This window comes from Squalius cephalus (assembly GCF_949319135.1).
Source record: "Squalius cephalus genome assembly, chromosome: 25".
NCBI classification, from domain to species: Eukaryota; Metazoa; Chordata; class Actinopteri; order Cypriniformes; family Leuciscidae; genus Squalius; species Squalius cephalus.
This window is the reverse complement of record NC_137146.1, coordinates 6,349,767-6,371,792: the sequence shown is the minus strand read 5'-3', so window position 1 is coordinate 6,371,792 and position 22,026 is coordinate 6,349,767. Positions and strand designations below refer to the sequence as shown.

Sequence of the window (22,026 nt, the reverse complement as noted above, 5' to 3'; positions counted from 1 at the left end):
AAAAGGGCAAGGAGAGCATGTGCACCAATGGAGCACCTTTTGAGTGAGTGATTGGACAAGACCATTCTGACCCCCCCCCCCCCCCCCCCCCCCCAGGATAAGACATTAAGATTGGCAGGGCTGTTCTTCCATTAGTCTTATCTGAAAATTGCATGACTAAAGAGTTGAACTGATTCAGCGTGACCCTCACAGATTGGAGTGTCAGCCGCATTTATTATTCTAATTTACTAAGAGGTGACTTTTACTCTATGACAGACACATTCACCTTTACACCACCTGTCGAGAAATGTTGAATTTCTCCATGGCTATAAATTGGTTCTTGATTTTAGTTCTTTTTGGAGTTATGACATTTATATGTCATATGAAAGCTCAGATCTCTTGAGCTCTGATTTTTGTTTTTTTAATTCTGAATGTTTTTCATTTTCAGATGCTTGTTTTTGACAATTCCGTTGAAAATCCTTGTGAAATTCATTCCCTTTGTCTACGATTTTGTGAATGGGTGCTGTGTGGTTGCTCAGGTGGCTGGGGCGGTCTCAGTAGTTGCTAGATGATTGCTGGCTAAAGTCAAAAGAGCCCAGGTTCTTCCTTCAATGCAAGTCTGATTGACAGATTTATTGCTTATCAAAATAATGGTTTATTGCAACTGTTTCTTAACTATCTGTCTATTTTCTCCTGCATAGAAAACAGACTGCAGTCATGCACCTATGCATTTTTTCTTTCTAATGATGCTGTTAGGAGAGGATTCATTTCTCGCTCCATTCTTTCCCCCTCTCTCTTTCTCTTTCTCTTTCTCCCTATTTCCTCTGGATCAAATTCATGTGTAACACAGCAGGCTGAGGTTCATCTCCTCTGAATGAACTCATTACATCTGAGGTGCGACACACAGCAGGATTTTTTTTCAGGAGAGTGTCTGTTTCTCCTTACATCAGCTGCCTCTGATGGTTCTCTTGATTTATGGATGATTTGACCTCTGCACGCCTCCGATCTTTAGCCGGGGCTCGGGGGAGCGTACATAGGTGGACGTCCCATTCTCATCTGGTTCAAACGGGCTGCGCGCCTCAAGTTTTCTTTCGATTATCGTTGCTCTTTTAGCCAAGCTTTCAGCCGTCTCTCTGATAGGTCTGTAGCAGGCAGAGCTCATTTTAGTGGAGAAACCTAATTTTCCAGTTGAGTGCAGCTCCGTTGAGTAGAATGAACTGAGTGAATGAAAGCGAGATTGAGGGAGATCTTACAGGAATGCAGGGAAACAGGGCTGCTGGCAAACAGCATTCAGACTTGAGCTGGACAGGTGCCAGTCGAGCAACACTTTAGTCCAGCTGTGATTGGAGTTAAAGCTCAAATATAAATCATTTAAATGTAGCATTAAAGGTAAAGTTAATGCAAAAATGTCTTACCACATTTAATTTAAAAATTTCTTTTTTGGGGGAATTACCCCTTTAACCCTATAAAGCCAACTGTATCATATTTGATACACAAATTTGTAAGGCATGATAATTTCAACATGATCTGCAATTTACTACATGGCTTCTGTCATCTGATTGATAGTATATACTTTTTAGAAAGTAAAAAGCCTTTTAGTATAATTGTAAAATTACAAGTGTTTTTGCTGTGAAATCTTAAATATAAGAAGTAAATATAAGAATAACTTTTATATTGTTGGTAATATTTCAAGATGAATAGTTAATGGACTGAAGCAGCCTATAGGTTTCTTTAATTATCCATATTTTTTGATCATCCATATTTAAAAATGTGAGTATCAAATATGATACATCAGGCTTTTGAGGAATGTTTATTTGTACATCTTTCAGTCATCATTGTATTGCATGGCATGTTTTCCACAATAAACTCTACAGAGCTTCATAATATCAAAAAATCAAATTAAGATCATAAAACTAAGCATTTAAATATCATCTTACTAAGACATTATTGGGCGATAAATGACAACTGATACATGTGCATTAAATGCATTTTATGTTAGTTGTCTGTTATTCTGTTCTTTCTCTGAACTCATTAATTTACATTACAAGCTATCAGAATTACATATGGGGTAAATAAATGTCAAAAGTTTTGCTTAGTTTTGGCCTCTGAATAAAATTGAGGCCTTTTTTCCCTCCTCGAGTACGAGATCCATATTCTCCTATATCTTACTAAATTAAACATAAAAGCCTGATGTATCATATGATACTCAACAAAACACACGTCAAACTTTTTTAATATTTTGTCTAAAGGTTCAATAAACAAAAAGTTAGATTTTTCTGACTTTTATTTCCTATTTCAGGTTAACGTGTAAATATTTGTTTCTATTAAAATGCAGCTATTTGCAGATTGCTTATCAATTAAAATTCAGCGTATTGATGGGCAGTGCATGTAGGGTTATTAATCACCTGAAAAAGATATCTCCAACCTTTCTTTTCAAAGCTTTGTTTATCCTGTCATTCTTCCACAAAGGAGGCCCTGGAGAGTATTTGTTTTCTCTGACCTACAAATCTCAAAGAGCAGAGGCTGTCATGTTTAGGGGGCTTGTTACTCAATATGAGTGTCTCCCCTGCAACCCCCCACAATAAGTCACCTGACCTGCCCGGTGGAGACCCTACTGTGAGCTGACGGGATTAAAAACTCAATAATTCATGCACTGGCTGGATGTTAATTAGCTTGTCCGGTCGAGCTTTGTAGTTGTGTCCTTTGGCTTTGTGGTGCCCTTGAATTTAAGGTAGTGGATATCACTAGTCAAGTTGTTATTGGTGTATATGTAATGACACAGAAGTTTAAGAATGTAATGATTACAGGTTTTCATTGCCTGATTTGGGTTTTTATTTTGGGTCATTTTCTGTCAACTCTAAAAATTCCCTCTCAAAATTACCGCAGCATCCGGGTTTTTTTCTGGCATCCTTTGGCTAGCGTTACAGTAGGCTATATGAACACACTATCAAGCGCCATAAGAAATAAAAGAGAACTCAATTTAGTACTGGCACGCTGTATGTGAAACAGCTGTCTGCGCACAGAAAGCCACTTCTCAGGTTTTAAAGTGACAGTAGCCTAATAAACCTCATTGATGTAAATCACAGAACAAAAGAGAAAGAGAAATCACTCACTGCTCTTAACTGATTAACTTTTGTAGGATAAAATAAGAGTTAATCTATATTTAATTTATAGTTTATGCATATACAATTTATAGTTGATGTGTTTACAATTTACAATTTAAGATTGTTTTAAGTTTACTTAAATTAAAAGTTGTTATATTTTTTAAAGCCAAATTTAAAAATAATGGCTTTCAATTTATTAATGGATACGATTAAGGGGAAATATCTATTTAATAGACTGTGCAATTAATTATTTAATCTTTTAATCAATTGACAGCACTAACATATATATATATATATATATATATATATATATATATATATATGTGTGTGTGTGTGTGTGTGTGTGTGTGTGTATATATATATATGTATTATTAAGAACATTTCATTCAAAAATAAATGATGCATATTTGCTATTAATTGCATAAAATGTACACTTTATATAATGGATTTATAATGTACACATTCTTTTATGTATATATATTATAAAGTGTATATTTTTATATTAATTCATGTTTATTTTTGCAATTAATATGCAACATATATCATGAATATTCCAAGGTGTATACAGTGCAAAAATTCGCTACTTGGTTTTAGTCACAGAACCATTTCAATTATTTTTTAATGAACTGGGAATATTCCGGTAGGTCATCAATCTACACAGGCAGACCAATGAATGCATGATTAGATATGCCAGCAATGTTAATTAATAATGCAGATATATTCATTTCTTTTTCTCTCTCCCTCCCTCTCCCTTCATTCTTATCTATACCATTATGTTCTTGCTTAATGAATTGAGTGAATGGAATGATGAAACCGATAAAATTTCAGTTACAGAATTCTTAACATGTTGAGCAATAAATGCCATTGATTGTTTGGTTACAGGTCAGACTTATCTCTCAGATGATCTCTTTCCTGTAGTTCGCCCACTCCAGCTCGTTGAAGAATACACTGCATTCTGTTTATCTCCCCTCAGAGGTTTTCATTTTCGTTGTCTGTTAAATATTCATGTCTGGTTCTGTTGCTGTTTGCTTTCTACCTGCATATTTGTTTTGGGAAGGTCAGATTTGAATAATTCTGTGCAGTCATGCTTTGTGCGTGTTTTGCTCAACACTGATTTAAAAAAGCGCAAACTCCATCTCACAACATCCAACTGTTAAAACACCCTTAACAGCACATACTTTAGGGAAGTGTAGTCTCTCTCCTAAACCTTAAAGGGATAGTTCACTCAAAACGTAACATCTGTTAATATTTACTCACCCTCATGTTGTTATAAAACTGTATGCCATTATTTGTGAGTTTTTGAAGCTCAACTACAGTTCATAGTGACGAGGACCTGTCAACATCAAAAACCTTGAAAGTAGCACATGTGACTCACACTTAGTTGTTTCCAAAGTTATACCGCATTTTTTTGAGGAACAGATGAACATTTAAGTCATTATTATCTGATCATTTTGGATGGACAATATATGTTTTATTAATGGCAGAACATTCATTTTTCAAGTTAAACTTTCTCATAAAAAGTGCTGAGAGAGTTTTTCCTGAGCCAGATATCCACACAGGAAAGAACATGGTGAGTTTAAGCTTTTATGATGAACAGTTTTAATATAATTCAGCATTACAGCTTGGTTCATTGCTCCGTCTAGAACATTGAGCACAAGTTTTACAAGTGTGATTTCATTTTTAATGCTTACATCTGCCATTATCTGGTTCTTTTCCTCATTTTCATGGGCTTAGAAAGTGTAAAGTATTTTGACTTTACTTTTATTTTTAATGAATGTGCACTGATGTTTGTGGAAGAACATTGTAGTATGGCTAGATCTATCCATCCATCCATCCATCCATCCATCCATCCATCCATCCATCCATCCATCCATCCATCCATCCATCCATCCATCCATCCATCCATCCATCCATCCATCCATCCATCCATCCATCCATATATATATACTGGACACTGATTACAATCATTATGGACTCACCTGTTATTATTACTGTGTTGAATCCAAACTAAAGAACTAAGATGATCGTACAGACGTGTCACATTTAACCTGTATTCAAGTTCCCTCTTGACATACTTTACAAATAGCAATAGTCTTAACACACAGCATCTGTTTAGATAATTACCGTAATTATGAGTTGTAAGAAAATTAGTTTCTTTAAATGTAAACCAGTTGTGCTTCTGTCAGAGATTAAATATGGCACACGTGTATTTAATTAATGTGCACATAGACAAAAAGTGTTTCTTAATATTATAGGTTAAATTTGGGCATTCTGTCGACTACAACATAGTAAGAAAAATGAAACGCAGTAATGCATTTCAATGGAAGTGGATGAGAATTGTATGTGTAGTATACATATTAAATATTGTTTATACTCTCTCATTGTTTTGAAATTATAACTATAAAATGCAATGTAACATGTTAAGATTGATGTCATAGAAGGGATGTTATAACTCCTCATACACAGTTTTTACTGTACTGAGCTTTTACAGTTATGTTGATAACGCATAACCAGACATTCATCCACTTAAAAAAGTAATCCTAGCTGACAAGGATTTGGATGACTTTATTTATTTTTGTGCAGTCTTATGTTTTCAAACCCTCAGGTTTAAAATGCATGCTTCCATTAAGTGCGGTAATGTATATTTTGAAGGATGAGTCAGAATTATTTTTAGTGGTAATCATCTGTGGGCTTTTTGTGACATCAAAATATCATACCTCTAAACACATTTACGGGAGTAAAATGGGTTGGGAACACCATTTATCATTACAAAAATCATATGTTTATCTGCATGACAGTAAAAAATATTAATATTTTTCCAGTGTAATGTGTCGTATAGGAGTATTTGGCTCAAGACTCAGGGCCCTATCTTACACCCTGCGCAATGCAGCGCCAAGCACGACGCAAGTATTTTTTGCTAGTTTCAGCCCGACGCAGTTATCATTTTCACGTCCTGCGCCACGTTGTTTAAATAGCAAATGCATTTGCACCCATTTGTGCGCCCATGGGCGTGCTGGTCTGAAAACGAGGTGTGTTCTGGCGCATTGTTGGCGTGTTGCTATTTTGAGGCAATAGAAATAGACTGCACCATTGACCAACTGAAACCTGGTCTAAAGTCAATAGCGCAATATTTTTTTTTGTTATTTAAAGAGCGCGTTAATAATGTGCGCCTATAGGTGGGTCCACAACGCATTCTGCTTATTAAACACACAGGGACGCACAGCAGCACACAAACATGCCAAATATTAAAATTAAAAGTATTACAATGTAAAAGGTTATTATTGTGTACATAAAGATATGGTGGAATCCGGCTTGTCCCGTAGATGGTCTGCTTGTGCACTTTAACCTCGCACACGAGCAGATCCGTTTGCGCTCTGGAGACGGCTTCGGTCTTTCCACTATCAAATTCCGTCATGTAAATAGCGAATCTGCCATGCGTGAGCGCAACTGGCATTTAAAGGGAATGGGAGATGAGACTCTGATTGGTTTAACGCACATAAATCCCAAAACACACACATTCCTCATTAAGAGAATAGGGACAACCCTTTTAGACCATGCGCCTGGCGCGCCGACCATTTTTCCCGTCATTAAACTAGCAAAAGTGGATTCGGATACGCCCAAAGTGAACTTGCGCCGTGTGCTTTAGACCATGCGCTTAGATCGTTAAAATAGGGCCCTCAATGTGTTAATGGAATTATTCACTGCTCTGGACTGATCTTATTTCAGCTGATTCCCTGTGATCACCAAAAACAGTATTTCCACAGAATCCCATGCTGAATTCAGTGGTCATCGTCTTGGTCACAGTTCTCAACATCTCTTCCACCTACACCTTTCCCCTCTCACATATCTCTCAACACCTACTATTTCTCACCTGACGTCCTTCACTTCAGACTTTCAAGTCTTGTTCAGTCTTATCCTCATTGATTCGAGTCATTCTGGTCAATAAAGTGCACTTCAAACTGCCCACAGCTCAAACGACAAAGAATAATTTCCTTCTAGACATTTTTATTAAATCACCATAATAATTAATGATCCACATATGCATCAAAGAAGAATCCAAACAGAGCAGATGTTCTGTTGAGTGTCAGATGCTAATGGAGTGTGGTTAACCACCATCAAAACGATTCGATCTAATGGTGCTTTAGTCTAAAGCTCAGTCGGATATTAATGCTGTCTTGATTCAACTGAGTGGGTTGTGGCGTCCTCCCTCTGCTGTGTCAGTCCATTGTGTTTTCAGTTGTTGTTGTGATGGTATCATTTGTATTTTAACGTCAAGCCGTAGCTGGTATTTAGTCTGAGATACAATCTTTATGCTAACCATCTGCTGTTTTACGCACAGTGACATTTATGAGCCAGCACTGCCTCTCTTTGTTTAATACAGCTGGATTTTTATATTTCTCATTGTTACCTTATGGTTGACAGATATTTTTATACAGAATGTGCTATAGTTTCACTGTATTTGGGGTTTTTCATTCACAAAACCGTCTGAAGGGCTGAGTCTACTCCAAAATACATTACAATATTGAAATGAAATGGCTTGCAATTTCACATTGCCATGAACACACTGTAAAAAGTGCATGTTTTTTACCTAGTTATACTTAATTATAATTGACCCAAAAAAGACTTTTATTGTTTTCTTGTATTCTTGGTTGTACCTTTAAAGTCAGCATGAAATTGCATTTTGCAGCCTATTTTATTTCACTAATGTGAAACATTGTGAAGTGAAGCAGTATAATCGACATGAAAACGTAGGCGAGACTTGATTTTATCCATCGGAAACTGATTGAATGATAAAAAGTGGTCTTTATTATCCAGGTGGTTGAATAGGAAGGCTTGTAAAATAAGGCTTGTTGAAATCTGAGAGCTAAAATGGAAAGTGTTTCAGAGACGGACACAAAATGTTTGCCATTATATTACTTGCAGTAAGATCAGGAACATGTTTTATGTGAGAAAATAGTGTAAATGTTGATTTTCACATGTAATGCATTACAATTTACAACACATTATTACACAATATAACCATTAAAAATTAATAGTGTTAATAGTGTGTTTTAATTCAACACTTATTTAAGGTATATGTAAGGGATAATCCACAGGGAGGAGCATTCAAATGGTAGGAATGCGTAAGATTACATTTATTTTGAGTGAATGAATTATAGCATTTATTTTAATTCATTGTCGAGAGAGAGAGAGAGAGATGCATGTGTGAATTACCTGCGTCTGTTCAACATCTCTCTCATGCCCCTATAATGCTATTTTAAAGGTCTCCTACAACAGGTTTACATGCATCAGTTAAAAAAACACTTAACATTTTTTCATAATATACATTGCACATCACCACATTTTTCAGTGTTTCTCAAACGACTCGTCCAAGGATTCATTCATTCATTCTCTCTAAACTCCACCTTTCCGAGAGCCTACACTGCTCTGATTGGCCAGAGTCTGTTGTGATTGGTCTAACGTTTACAGTGCGTGTCGGAAACGTAACTGAATTTCAGCTCCGGAGGCTTCCTAAAGCTCAGTGATTGTACAGTAACGATTGCGTCGATTTTACCATATCAATCCGAGCACGAGTCCGATGATGAAACATTAAAGAACTAGTCATTCAACCCGAACCTCCATCGCAAGGACGGCTTGAGCAGGGCGTATTTCAGTGATACGCTACTCAGTTTGAGGAACTAACGCGAATGACTGATGTAACATTGAAGTTTGCTCAATCCTTCATCATTACTCAAAGTAGTAAGAACAACTAACAATCTGCATTAATGAGCAGAAAACAGCGTCTTCTCGACATGTACACAACACAAACCAGCTAAAGTGTTTGAGGGCGGGTCAAAGTAGACGTTGTTCGCTGGCAGCCAATGAAGACTATGTGCGGGCATTATGCAAATGAGTTACGCGTTGCATATGCAGGATCACTGAAGTGAGACTGGAATTCCTGACGACTTGTTTAGGTGGTTCTGAGTCGATTCTTTCTTTTGGGAGACAATAACTTTTATTTATCGTGCACTTTCTACTTTACATCTTCGTTCACAGACAGCTATATTACATATTGCATGAAAGGTAATATTCAAAAAAGCATAATGGGGCACTTTAACAATAAAGCTGTGAGTTTATTGCACGGTTTTACTGCACACCTTCCAGACAATCAGATTTGAGTGTTCAGACAGACCATGGTATAAAAATATTTAAGTATTGTTTATTGAGAGTGAAATATTTTAATTAAGGCATTATTAATACCTTTTCCCTCCTGTTTACATACTATGTAAGTCTGAGCCTCTCTCTCTCAGTCTCAAACACATTTATACGCTAGAGACAACCTCTCCTCCAAGTCCGCCTCTTTCAACTTCTTATCTCTTTTTTTTCTTTTTTTCTCTCCCTCCTGTCCTTTATGTCTCTCCACTCATCCCAGACTGTGCAGCAGTCCATTGCATTGGTTTTATTCTTCGTGTGTGTGTGGCTGCATAGAGTTGAGACTCTGATACAGAGATCAACAGCAGTTGTTTAATCCCCTCCCCTCCCTTCCTCCTCCTCCTCCTCCTCCTCCTCCTCCTCTTCCTCTCCACTGCCTTATATTCATGAGAGGGAGAGAGCGGCCCCCTGCAGTGCTGCCATACGCGCTCCTCTCTGTACACCTGACCAGAACTGGTGACACAAGCCCACAACCACACACACACAGAGAGAGAGAGAGAGAGAGAGAGAGAGAGAGAGAGAGAGAGAGAGAGAGAGAGAGAGAGAGAGAGAGAGAGAGAGAGAGAGAGAGAGAGGATGAGGGACGTGCTACAGCTGTCTCTGTGACACACTCGGCGTCTGCTGCTGCTGCCTCTACAAACTGGCTCTGCGTCCGTGCTGTCCTGATACAAACTCGTTCATGTCGTTTTGCCTGGTCGACTTTTTTGACATGGAATCCCCCACCAAAGAGATTGAGGATTTCGAGAACAACTCTCTGAAGTACCTACAGGCAGATCAGATTGAGAAGATCTGGCTCAGACTGCGAGGACTGTGAGTAGAGTTTCATACTTTTATTTCTCTGCACGAGTGAGCAACATGTTTATGAATGTAAATTTGACTAAAACACATTAAAAAAAGAGCACAATAATAATAGGAATATTTTATAGGAATATTAAATATAAAAGTGCATAAATAATATGTTTTATTGTGAGGTCATTAATTAAATAAAATAAGAATATAATACATTGCAAAGAGTAAAATAATGTGAAGAATAAAAAAATGTATTATTAAAAAAATTACACAATAATAATGGTCATATTTTATAGTAATAAGAAGTATGCAAGTACATTAATTAAAATAATTTATATTTTAATATAAATATGTTTTTCAATGTGAGGTTAACAGTCATAATAAATAAGAATGATACATTACAAAGAGTAAAAGAATATAATTTGAACATTAAATATTATAATTTTAATTCATAAAAGATGCTAATAAATAATTTAATCAAAACTAAGATAAACAATAAAAAATATTATTTTGTGCATTAAGTAAATTAATTATACAGACTAAATTATTATGAATAATAAAATGATTTATTATTTAAAAGTATTGTGAGTTAAACTTATTTTATTAACTTTTTTTGGTACTTTTGATGTTTTCAATGTGTGATTTGCAGTAGATGGCGTTCTAATGTGATGCCGGCATATTTGTGAAAAGGTCAGGGTTAACGGGTCACGTTCAACACAAACATCCTCTTCATGTGTGGCTCGGTTCCCAGACACAAAACCAGCCTCATCTTCCATTAAAAGTGTTTCAACATTTCGAGTGCATTTGTTTGAAAACTAGACTTCAAATGGATCTAGCATATTAAAACTAAATATTTGCAAAGCTCACATATTTGTGGAGGAATTACAGAAGGGAAATGTAATGTTTGAATTTCACACTTGATCTAGATCATGTAAATAAATGCACCAAAATGGACTATAACATCTCAAAGTTGCATTTTTTGTTTTGCATGTTTTATTTCATTGATGTCATGTGATCCGGAGGTGAAGTTCAGGTGCTAATGTTGCAGAAAAAGATGCATGCGTGCTCACAAGAGTCTCACGACTAAGTGCCATGAAAGCACAGCATGAAATATTTGCATGTGCAACTTATTTCCCATCGCTGTCTCATTTATTGCCAGTAAAAAAAATAGCTTATTCTGAATTTATTTGGAGCTTAATGACCGTGTATGTTATCACAGGGGGATTTTATTGTTTGCCGTTGAAGGGATTGATCTAATCCCTCACTGTGTCATTCCACATTAAGCCGCTGAATGCTAATCCCGGTTATAAACAGCAAAATATCTTCCAGGATTCGTTTTAGATTTATGACAACTGCGTTCACCGTGATGGTTGCTGTCAGCCCGGGGTCTCTGAACCCAGATGGGGAAACCAGACAGCTGTTATTTGTCCTGAAACAAAGGCCATCAACACTGTAATAACGACACTGGTCAAGATCTGGGCTTTGTTCGGGGCAGAATTGAACCGAAGGAAAGCAAAGTCGTTCTGTTTCCAGTTTTATTTCCCTTTTAACCCCGTTTTATTGTGCGTATTAAGAATTTAATTGTGCCCTTGGCGGCTCCAAGGGAAATGAGACCCATATCGACACCATTAGACACACACACACACACACACATATAAAAGTTTAAGGCTGTAATAAAGGCAGGCGCTCTTCGCGGTAAGAGAAAAGAGAGAGGTTTCGATGATGATGATGATGAATGAAGATTGTAAGATGAAAGACAGGAAGCTGAGGGTAAAGGTTAAAAGTCGCTGCACATTCAAATCCATTCAGAACACGCATCTCTTCACCGATCACATGAATAGCAGCAATTGAACTGAAGGTGATGTCATCAGTATCTAGGTTGACCAATCAGAGCGCCTGTCTTCATATGACTTGAGAGCAGCTGCAGTTGAGATATTTTACCAAAAGCTGCTTTAAAAGAAGTGGCATTTCCTCTCTACGTGCAAGACAGAGCGAGCATTCATGAAGTAACTGGATTTAGATGACCAAATGTTCAGATGTCCGTCATAGAAGGGTCATTGTTTTCCTTTTTTACAGAAACGTCATGGATGCCTTAAGGAACAAGCATTTAAATGCATTGATGTTAACGTAGAATTTTTTTTTTTTTTATCTGAACTCATGACCGTTGTAGAATTTATATATTTAATGGATTGTTAACTCTGATTACTAGTATGTGAAATTAAACAAACTAGTGGTCAAACTTATTACTGCAGTGAATATGTCAAGGTGGGATTATTATTCAAATAAAAATGTTATATAGACACATGCATTAAAATAAGCTATTGAACTTTTCACACATTATTACCCTGGAAAAAGTTAGTTTACTGATTGTTTTTCATAAAGTTGGACATGGGAACTGTTTATTGACACTGATTTGAGATGATATAGTCTAATGTCTTTGAAATATGAAATGCTGTGCAATGTAAAAAAGCCATCTACAACCTATTTAAAATATGCTGTTTAATGGATCTTCAGCACAAATTAAATAGTGAAACAATTCTGAAACCCAAAACAATTAACGAAATAACAGCAAAGTAACACAAGAATATTAAACTATTGTTTTGGCCAAAAAAATATTGGAATTAATCAATTCTAAAAAATGACAACATAAAATAACAAATGAAAACTTGACCTGAAATTTATGAAGTGTGGTTTTATTGTGTTTATTACATTGTTGCCATAGTGGTGAACAAGTACTGTCATTTTAGTTTGATGGATTCAATTCACAAAAAAAAAATTATTCTGTTTTTATTTGGACTTTTGACCCAAAACCTTATAGTTGCTGAGAGATATCCATGTGTGACAACTAGCCCGAAGGCTTTATGTACTGAATTGAATTAGCTTTTACCCGAACTGAAATGTCAATTTTTTTTGTTTGTTTCAGGCGAAAATATAAGAAGACGTCACAGAGGTAAGATATCCACTCTGACTGGTGTGAATACGACAGATCTCATCATCTCAACGTGAATCATGAGCTGGGAAAACGAGCGAATAAAACTGTTTACAAACTATAAACTGATGGGTTTTTTTCTGCTTGAAATTGGCTGTAATCAGAAACCAGGTGTGTATGATTCTGTTTCAGGTCAGCAGATCCACATCTGTTGTACGCAAGTATGGTCACAGTTTTCTGATGTGTTTTGTGCTAAAAACAGAGACCAACAGCAGAACAGGGTTTTGGCATTGTGTTTAATTACTGGTTGTCAGTAAGAAATAAACAGCAGTTTTCTTTCATTACCACAAGTGAATGGAGTGCAGTTGTGCATTAGCATATGAGAACAAAAAATTACTGTGGTACGGTGAAGGTATTAGATAATAATACTATGGTACCATACCAAAGCATTTTCATAGTATTTCATAGTACTCATCAGAGTACCATGGCATTACCATTTGATACCTTTACTATACCATAGTACTTTCTGTGTGTACGGTTATAACTCTCGTATATATCAGTGTAGGTGTGTTTATATTTCAATGTGTATGTGAGGAAAATACTCAAACACAATGCAAATCTACACACGTCCTTTGACATCAACCAGAGACTAAACAAAATGAGCCCTAACCAGTCAGTAATGACTTTGATCTAGACAGTGTGTTCTCTCTCTCTCTCTTACACACACACACACACACACACACACACACACACACACACACACACACACACACACACACACACACACACACACAGACAGACAGACATAAACAGCCAGCAGCAGATGCCTGTACTGCCTTTCTCACTGGATGTGTGTGTGTGTGTGTGTGTGTGTGTGTGTGTGTGTGTGTGTGTGTGTGTGTGTGTGTGTGTGTGTGTGTGTGTGTGTGTGTGTGTGTGTGTGTGTGCATGAGAATGTCTGTGTTTGTCAGGCTTTGATGGTTTGGAAGGGCAGTGATGGAGATGTCAGTAATTGTGTGTGTGTGCAGGGCTGGAAGGAAGTACATGTGTGTGTCTGTGTGTGCTTGAATAGGGCTTGAGGGATATATGCTTTATGAGTCCTTAAAGGTGAAAGGTCACAAGCCGTTCAGACATCAGATCACATTTTTATCTCTCTTGATAATGATTTTTGTTTCACCAAACCCAGTTTATGAACTTATTTTGTGCACAGTTTCAGACTTAAACAGCACAACCACACTTAGCAACTAGATGATCATGAGCAGAATGTCTGTAAAATAATCAGCACTTACTTTTTTAGATGGACAAAAATTCAGATAAAATGTTTACATTTTCTGATGTTTTTCTGACTTTTTTTATACAAATGTTGGTAGAAACTGACAAGCTATTATTGATCATTTTTAATATATTATTATATTATTATTGAAATATTTTTGCTTAAATAATGTATTGTATGAGTAATATTATTTCTTTAAATAGTTATTTTTATTTTTTTATTTAATTATTATTAAACCACTGTTTGGTCGCTTTATATGTCCTTCAAACAATCTTGTCCTAGATAAATCAGCAACTGTTGGCCATAATAAGCTCCGGGCGTGGACTAGACATTATATTGGCTATGCAAAACAGTTTTGTGCCCATAAGGTTGAGAGAGAATATTTGATAAGAATCAGCTTAAATCAGCATTGTCGTAATTTTTTTCCCGTGTGTGTGTGTGTGTATATAAGGAAGAGTGACGTTTTCTCAGGCGAAATACAGCACTGTTGGGGCTGTTCGTGGCAGCTGTTTAATTTGATGTAATTATCACCATCACTCCATTCCTTCACAGGATTTATGTCTCCTGATGATCTCTGTTAAATCACGAGGGATTCTTGCATGTTCAAATGCATCTCTCTCCCACACTGGAATAGATTTCCCATAAATGTATATTTTTGCCATCATTTATTCATCCTCATATGTTTTTCATTTCTTTTCTGAAGAACACAAAATGTGGAAGTCTAAGCTACTCTTTTTCATATAACAAAAATGGATGGCTGTTCTCACCACTAAGCTCCAAAAGGGAGCTAAAAGCACAATAAAAGTAGTTGACACGACTCATGCATATATTGACGTAAAATATAAAATAATGTAACATACTAAAGTTTAAATGTAAAGTATGTTAATTGACAATACGTCAAATCAATACAGGGTTCAGGCAACATTATTGACATTGAATGCCAGTTGGAAATTGTTTTGATGGCAAAAGATCTGAATGAAGTGTGTTGCCATATGCAAGTATGTGTAACATATTTTATAGCTTCAAGAGAAACTAAATTCTAGGTCAAATTCAATTGGGTCACACTGCACAAGGGTTTGTGGTTTTTGTCGTGTTGGCCGATCTGTAACACACTAACATTGTGGTTTAGGCTCAGAACTAAATGAGTCAGGCTTCGTGACTAAAGGACTGTGAGCTAGTTCGGCATGCAAATTTGAGCCACTTCAACATTTCTAAAATAAACAACTAAAGATATTCTTATAAAAAGACAATCTGATGATATTACTCATTCATTTGGCTATTATTAGTTATATTTCACACAGTTTTAATGGATTATATGCCTGAAAAAGACACTCGGCTGGTCATTCCCTTATAAACCTCTTAGCATTAGTCATTTCTCTCAAAAAGATTCTGTCTGAAGTGAACATGCAGCATCTTTTTTAGTAGGAGGATATTCTTTAGATTTATAGGTGGCCGGTGAGGTTTAGCTCACCATTGCTGTGTTGAACTTCTCAGATGAGTTGAAGAGATGTTAAGTGTTTGGTCAGTGCACAGTGCTTTTGATGGGGCCGGTAGGTTTTTTGAAGATAAAATCTTATGGCAGCACAACTGTTTTCAACTTAGATTACAATCAGAATTCAGAAATGTTTCTTAAGCACCAAATCCTCATATTAGAATGATTTCTGAAGGATCAGGTGACACTGAAGACTGGAGTAATGATGCTGAAAATTCAGCTTTGCCATGCAGGAATAAATTACATTTTATAATATATTTAAATAGAAAGCAGTTAATTTAAATTATGATACTATTTATAATAATACACGTTTATTATATTTGTTATAAATAATAAAATAATATTTATCAGCAATAATATTTCACAATATTACTGTTTTTGTAGTATTTTGATCCAATGAATGCGTCCTTTGTGCAGCATAAGAAACGTTGAAAATCTTACCGACCCCAAAGTTTTAAACTGTGATGTATGCATGTACGCACACACACACACACACACACACACACACACACACACACACACACACACACACACACACACACACACACACACACACACACACACACACACATATATATGTATATATATATATATATATATATATATATATATATATATATATATATATATATATATGTGTGTGTGTGTGTGTGTGTGTGTGTGTGTGTGTGTGTACATATACATAAATATGCAAATGTATGTATTTAATTGTTTATTTATTTATTTACCTGGCACTGTTTTTATGTATTTTATGTGAATTGTGATTTTTATGTTTTCTTTCGTTAACTTTATTTTGTGTTCCTTAATTAGCTGCCTGTCCTGGCCAGGACACTCTTGTAAAAGATATTTTTAATCTTCGTAGAGATCATTTTAAGAGTTTTTTATATGGCCAAAGTCAGCAATATAGTGAGTATTTGGCTAAAGGTTTCTCTTGGCTGGTTTGTACTGCCACCAGCGTTTTGTCCACTGTTTGCATCTTGACCCAAACTGATATCAGAGCCACTGAGTCCAGGGAGAGTATAACGGCCATCAGTGTGGCCTTTTATGATGATCTAATTAGGACTGGCTTCCCAGTCAGAGACAGCACAGCCATTACAGGCTCCTGCAGCCCGACGGCACTTCAATCTGTTTCTCACACATGGCGTAATAAACACTAGGGCATTCAAACCCACCCGAGCATTGTGCAGATGGGGTTTGTTTACACGTTATCATGACGTTCTTTTTTTACTCTTTTTTTTTGTGGCATGGAAACTAGCTTTGATGTGGTTTGAACCCAACAGTCTGTCCGCATTCAGCTCTTTTGTCGTGTCGCTCTGATAGACTACATGTGAAGCCGAGTAACAATGCCAAGTTGGAATGAACCGCAGATAAATATTTAGAAACCACTGACAGACGAAAATTCTCTTTCGCATTGGAGCGTTTGGACTTTTTACACAATAACATCTCAGAAGATTAAGTCAGTCAGCGATCCAGTGCTGTGTTTTGGCAGTTGTGAGTTTCTTGCACTAGCTAAATGCATTCGGCTCCTGAGGTCTTGTCTCGTCATGCCTCCACTGACTGATTTCAGCTTGTTAATTGATCGCTTCACAGTCATTGAATCGCAGCCCCCACACCTGATAATTAACAAGATAATTATTCCAGTCAAAAACTGACATATTTAACAAGCGATTTCACCTTACAACACCAAAGCCCTCCCACGGGAGCCGCCGTCACTGGTGTGTTTTCTCAATTGAATACAAAACAGGGAGACAAAATGGATGCTTTTGTCATTTGCCATCTTTCTTCATGTGCTTTCCGCATAGGCCATGAGCAGGCTTTCCTGAGTATATAATTCCATACTCCTGAAGAGTCCCGCGCCCAAAGGGGTTTGCGGGGATTAAATGTGCCGTTCTGTTGAAGAGTGAAGTGCTGATTGTGGGTACGCTTTGCTCTGATCTGTCCTTCAATTTGCCGGCAGTGAGATGGAGAGCAGAAATGAGTCTGGGTTTATCTCCCATAGCAGTGAGCAATCCCTTCCGGACCAACGACGACCCCTCTTTCCCTGCTGTTCCCGCACAAAAAAATGGGATACAGTTGCTGACTAACGTGTTGATTTCCATGCATACCACAATGGGTTTATGGGTGTGTTTATAAATCTTTACCACTGATTTATAATAGTGAAAATTTTATTTTATTTGTATATTTTGGTCTGTTGCCAAAAATGCCTTCTGTAAAAACCTCCAATTATAATAAAAATGTTGAAACTGGCTTTATCCAATGTTCAGATTTCTGTTCTGGAAATGTATGCTAATTAGTGCAGATTTTATTTGATAATGCCTCATTTGCATATGACATTCCAGAAAATGTGTAATACAAAACAGTTTTTTTAATGTATACTGTGATTAATCAACTGGTTACGTATGGTGATATATTCGTTTTTACCCTGTTCACCTGTGGTGTCTTGATTTAAAATAAAAACCTTTCCATGAAATCCACTGTCCTTACTCTCCAAGCCACTCTTCCAGCTACCAGCTTGGTTTCTTTTGTAATTTTGTCTGGCTCAACTAGAGAGTGGGCGGAGTTAGTTATAATATTATTTGCCAACAAGATTGCACCCAGTGTAAAAAGACACTTTTTTTTTTTTTTTTATGTCAGCCTTACTATTATCTATAAGCTATAGTGTACTCCAAAACAACAACAAAATTTGCATTTAGAAGATATAAGCATTCAAAACATACAGTCTCTCACTTCCACCAAAATAGATCAGTTATTTTGATGACATCACTCTGCACTTAACCTTTTCATCAGATTTTCTGTCCAATCAAATGCTTTCTAGAATCTAAAGCGTCCCGCCCCCAAATAGACGCTAAATCTGCAGCTAAAATCGGTTAACTTGTTCACATTTACTATTTTCTACATTGTGGATGGCACATAGTGCACTCTATAGGGGATAGGGAAAGATTCAGACATTGTAAATATGCTTACCATTGGGGTGAATGAAGTCTGGTTTCACGTTAGTGTCACGTGAACCGCCGCAGCGCTCACAGTCTGCTCCGGTCCAGAGACACGATAGCGCAGAGCGGATCAAATGTGCGAGTAGGCGCAGACCTCAAAATCTACCGGACTCATTTGAATTCTGCACTGACTGCTATATTTTAAAGTGATATGGAGGAGATTAGGAGGAAACTATGGCTTAAAGGGATAGTTCACTTTGAAATAAAATTTTGGTATGTTTTAGCTTACCTCAAGGGCATCCAAGATGTAGGTGTCTTTTTTTCCGCAGTAGTTTCAATTTTGATATTTTTAGGTCAAACCGTTCTTGTCTGTCAGTCATTTCATGCAGGTCTATGGATACTGTCTCAAAGAGCATGCACAAAGTCCAAATTAAAACAATTCCCCATCGTCCAAATTAAACAATTCCCCATCTTAAGTACACATTGATGGCCTAAGACACGAAACGAGCGGTTTGTGTGAGAAAACGAACAGTATTTATATCGTTTTTAGCTCTTATAACACAGCCGCGTCCAAATGATCTGAGGGCTCGGGCGGGTATAGATATATACACTAGACGTCGCCTTGGCTACTGCAGTTCATTGGAACGAAACCGTAGCCAAGCGACATCTAGTGTATATATCTATACCCTCCCGCGGGCGGGTATAGATGTATACACTAGATGTCGCCTTCGCTACTGCAGTTCATTGGAACGAAACCGTAGCCAAGGCGACATCTAGTGTATACATCTATACCCGCCCGAGCCCTCAGATCATTTGGACGCGGCTGTGTTATAAGAGCTAAAAACGATATAAATACTGTTCGTTTTCTCACACAAACCGCTCGTTTCGTGTCTTAGGCCATCAATGTGTACTTAAAGGGTAACTAAACCCTAAACCAACTTTTTTTAGTGAATGATCTGTAAGAATGGGGCTTTATTAGTGCTGTTCATTGATTCAAGTAATTTTTTTGACATTTGTGTTTAAAGTGTTTTAATTTTACAAAATATGGTGTAAAAACGTCTGAGTGCTGCCCTCTTCAGGTTGAACAGTGGCTACTGCAGTTGAATTTTCCTATTGGAAGTTGTGGTACACTCTGACATCAGAGGGTACCAGCTAACCACGCCCTTGCCTGCAGAGAGATACGTCTCCGATGCACGCCCCCTCTCCACTGGGCTCTGCCTACTTTTCCAGCATTTTTCAAATATTGCCAGTGGGTGGAGTCAGGCTCTGACCAGGGGTTTAGTTACCCTTTAAGATGGGGAATTGTTTAATTTGGACGATGGGGAATTGTTTTAATTTGGACTTTGTGCATGCTCTTTGAGACAGTATCCATAGACCTGCATAAAATGACTGACAGACAAGAACGGTTTGACCTAAAAATATCAAAATTGAAACTACTGCGGAAAAAAAGACACCTACATCTTGGATGCCCTTGAGGTAAGCTAAAACATACCAAAATTTAATTTCAAAGTGAACTATCCCTTTAACCACTGGCCGAGCTGTGATATAAACTAAACGCCATTGGCTGTTTAAAAAAAGGGGAGGAGCTGTTTGATATGCCCCGCCCTGTCTTCCTGTTTCAATGGAGAATACGTCAACATATTGAATAATGCTGTGCATTTCAAGGCACTTCAGTGGGCCTTTAAGAAAATGTTTTTTGTATTGTAAAGTTCATTAGGTAAAGTGCTACAGATCATAATTTAGTTATGCCGGTCTTCTTTATTCCTTTGAGTTTAAGTTTCTGCTTCGGCTAGTTTGGATGACTTGCAGAAAAATAGCTTGCCTGGATGGAGGCCGTAGAACTGTGAAAGGAAGTCGTGACCTTGGGACTTGAGCTGTGTTTATCAAAAAGATTTATAGATGTGTTCGAAGTAATGGCACAAAGAAAATCAGCAGTTTGCACCTCAGGCAAGCTAAAACCCAGAAGCCTCCCTGCAACATTTGCACTCTTTAGTACACTGCTCCTGGTCGTTGTTTTTTGCATGAGGGATGTACAGTGACCTCTGACCTCGCTCTACATTCCCATGCAGATATCTGTAGGGCATACTGATTAAACGACTGCAACTCCAACTGCAAAAATACTGTTGAGGGGATAAACACTCTTTTCTCCTGGAGCAGACCGATCTGGCTTCGGCCCAAGCTCACACAGCTCTTCAGCTGCATAAAATCAGCACAGCTGTGATGACTTTGGCCACAGATGACCTGTCGTGCACAATGGGGCTCCACGAGGGCCTGGGTCGTGGGAGCAGAATGAGGCTGATGTTCGAAACGGTTATTTACTATCAGCTTTAATCTATAATCTTTCCGGAATTACTTTTAGTTCATATTTAGTTCATTTAAAGGTGAAGTGGGTAATTTTTTGTGTCACTAAACAGAATGAAGAAATAATGCAATGTTTCCTCTTGAGGAATTAAGAGTTCAGGGACTCCTCAAACTCTGTTCAGAATTGAGCTAGTTTAGACCTATTTTACTAATGCTTTTGCAGGCCTCCTGAGTATCTGTCTATCTTTCACAGAGGAAAACGGCATCTTTATTATTTGTCTTTTGGCAGAGACCTTTAGTTGGAAATGCCACTCAGCTATTAGGAGATCCGGGGTGTTTAACTCTGATGTTGGGAGAGATTTGCTTTAAAGTGGTATTCTCTGCCGGTTGATGAGACACAAAACACAGTGGATTTGTTAGGCTTTGCTGCTTCCGACTATGAATACACATGCAGGTATGAAGTATAATCTTTTCTATCTTATATGTAATCCTTCATGTGCCTTAGAAGAGCATACTTTGTAAGTATTGGTGCTTCCTGAAGGAAAGTGTCAATATGTAGGATATAAAACCATAAACATTATACCTGAAATTATCTCAAATCATGTGGCTTATTGAGAATTGGTGTGATATTCATTTTTAAAGTTATTAGACTTTTGGGAAAAAAAATGGTATAAAAATCCCATAGACTCGCATTGAAGGATTTGCTCTTTATTCTCCACTAAATGTATCTAGAAATCCAACGATTTAAATGTAGATAAATGTATTTTGTTTTACTGCAATGGATTTTTAAAACAATTTTCTGCAGTGTTGCTTCAATTTTTTTTATAGATATTTTAACTGAAAATTATGGAAGCTTGTTTCCGCCACTGAATAAAACATTTTAAAAGATAATTGCGACTTTTTATCTCACAATTGCGAGTTTACATCTCGCAATTCTGACTTTATTTCTCAGAATTGCGAGATATAAAGTCAGAATTGCGTGAAATAAAGTCGCAATTGCGTGTTATAAAGTCAGAATTGCGAGATATAAATTC

At 37.0% G+C, this 22,026-nt stretch overlaps 1 protein-coding gene across 4 annotated transcripts in view; it reads left to right on the top strand.

Annotated features, from left to right (window-relative positions):
- The first annotated feature begins 9,814 nt into the window (after positions 1-9,814).
- The window catches only part of pde1ca (phosphodiesterase 1C, calmodulin-dependent a), a 57,779-nt gene continuing 45,567 nt past the window's right edge, over positions 9,815-22,026 (top strand). For 3 of the 4 annotated variants that reach the window (XR_013820150.1, XM_079862863.1, XM_079862862.1), the window contains exons 1-2: positions 9,862-10,085; positions 12,988-13,014. Coding sequence is in view for 3 of the 4 variants with exons in the window: in XM_079862863.1 (XP_079718989.1) it covers positions 9,955-10,085; positions 12,988-13,014 (158 nt within the window). In the remaining variant the exon portion in view is untranslated. Of the gene's footprint in view, positions 10,086-12,987; positions 13,015-22,026 lie in introns of all 4 variants that reach the window. The other variant, XM_079862861.1, reaches the window with a different exon arrangement.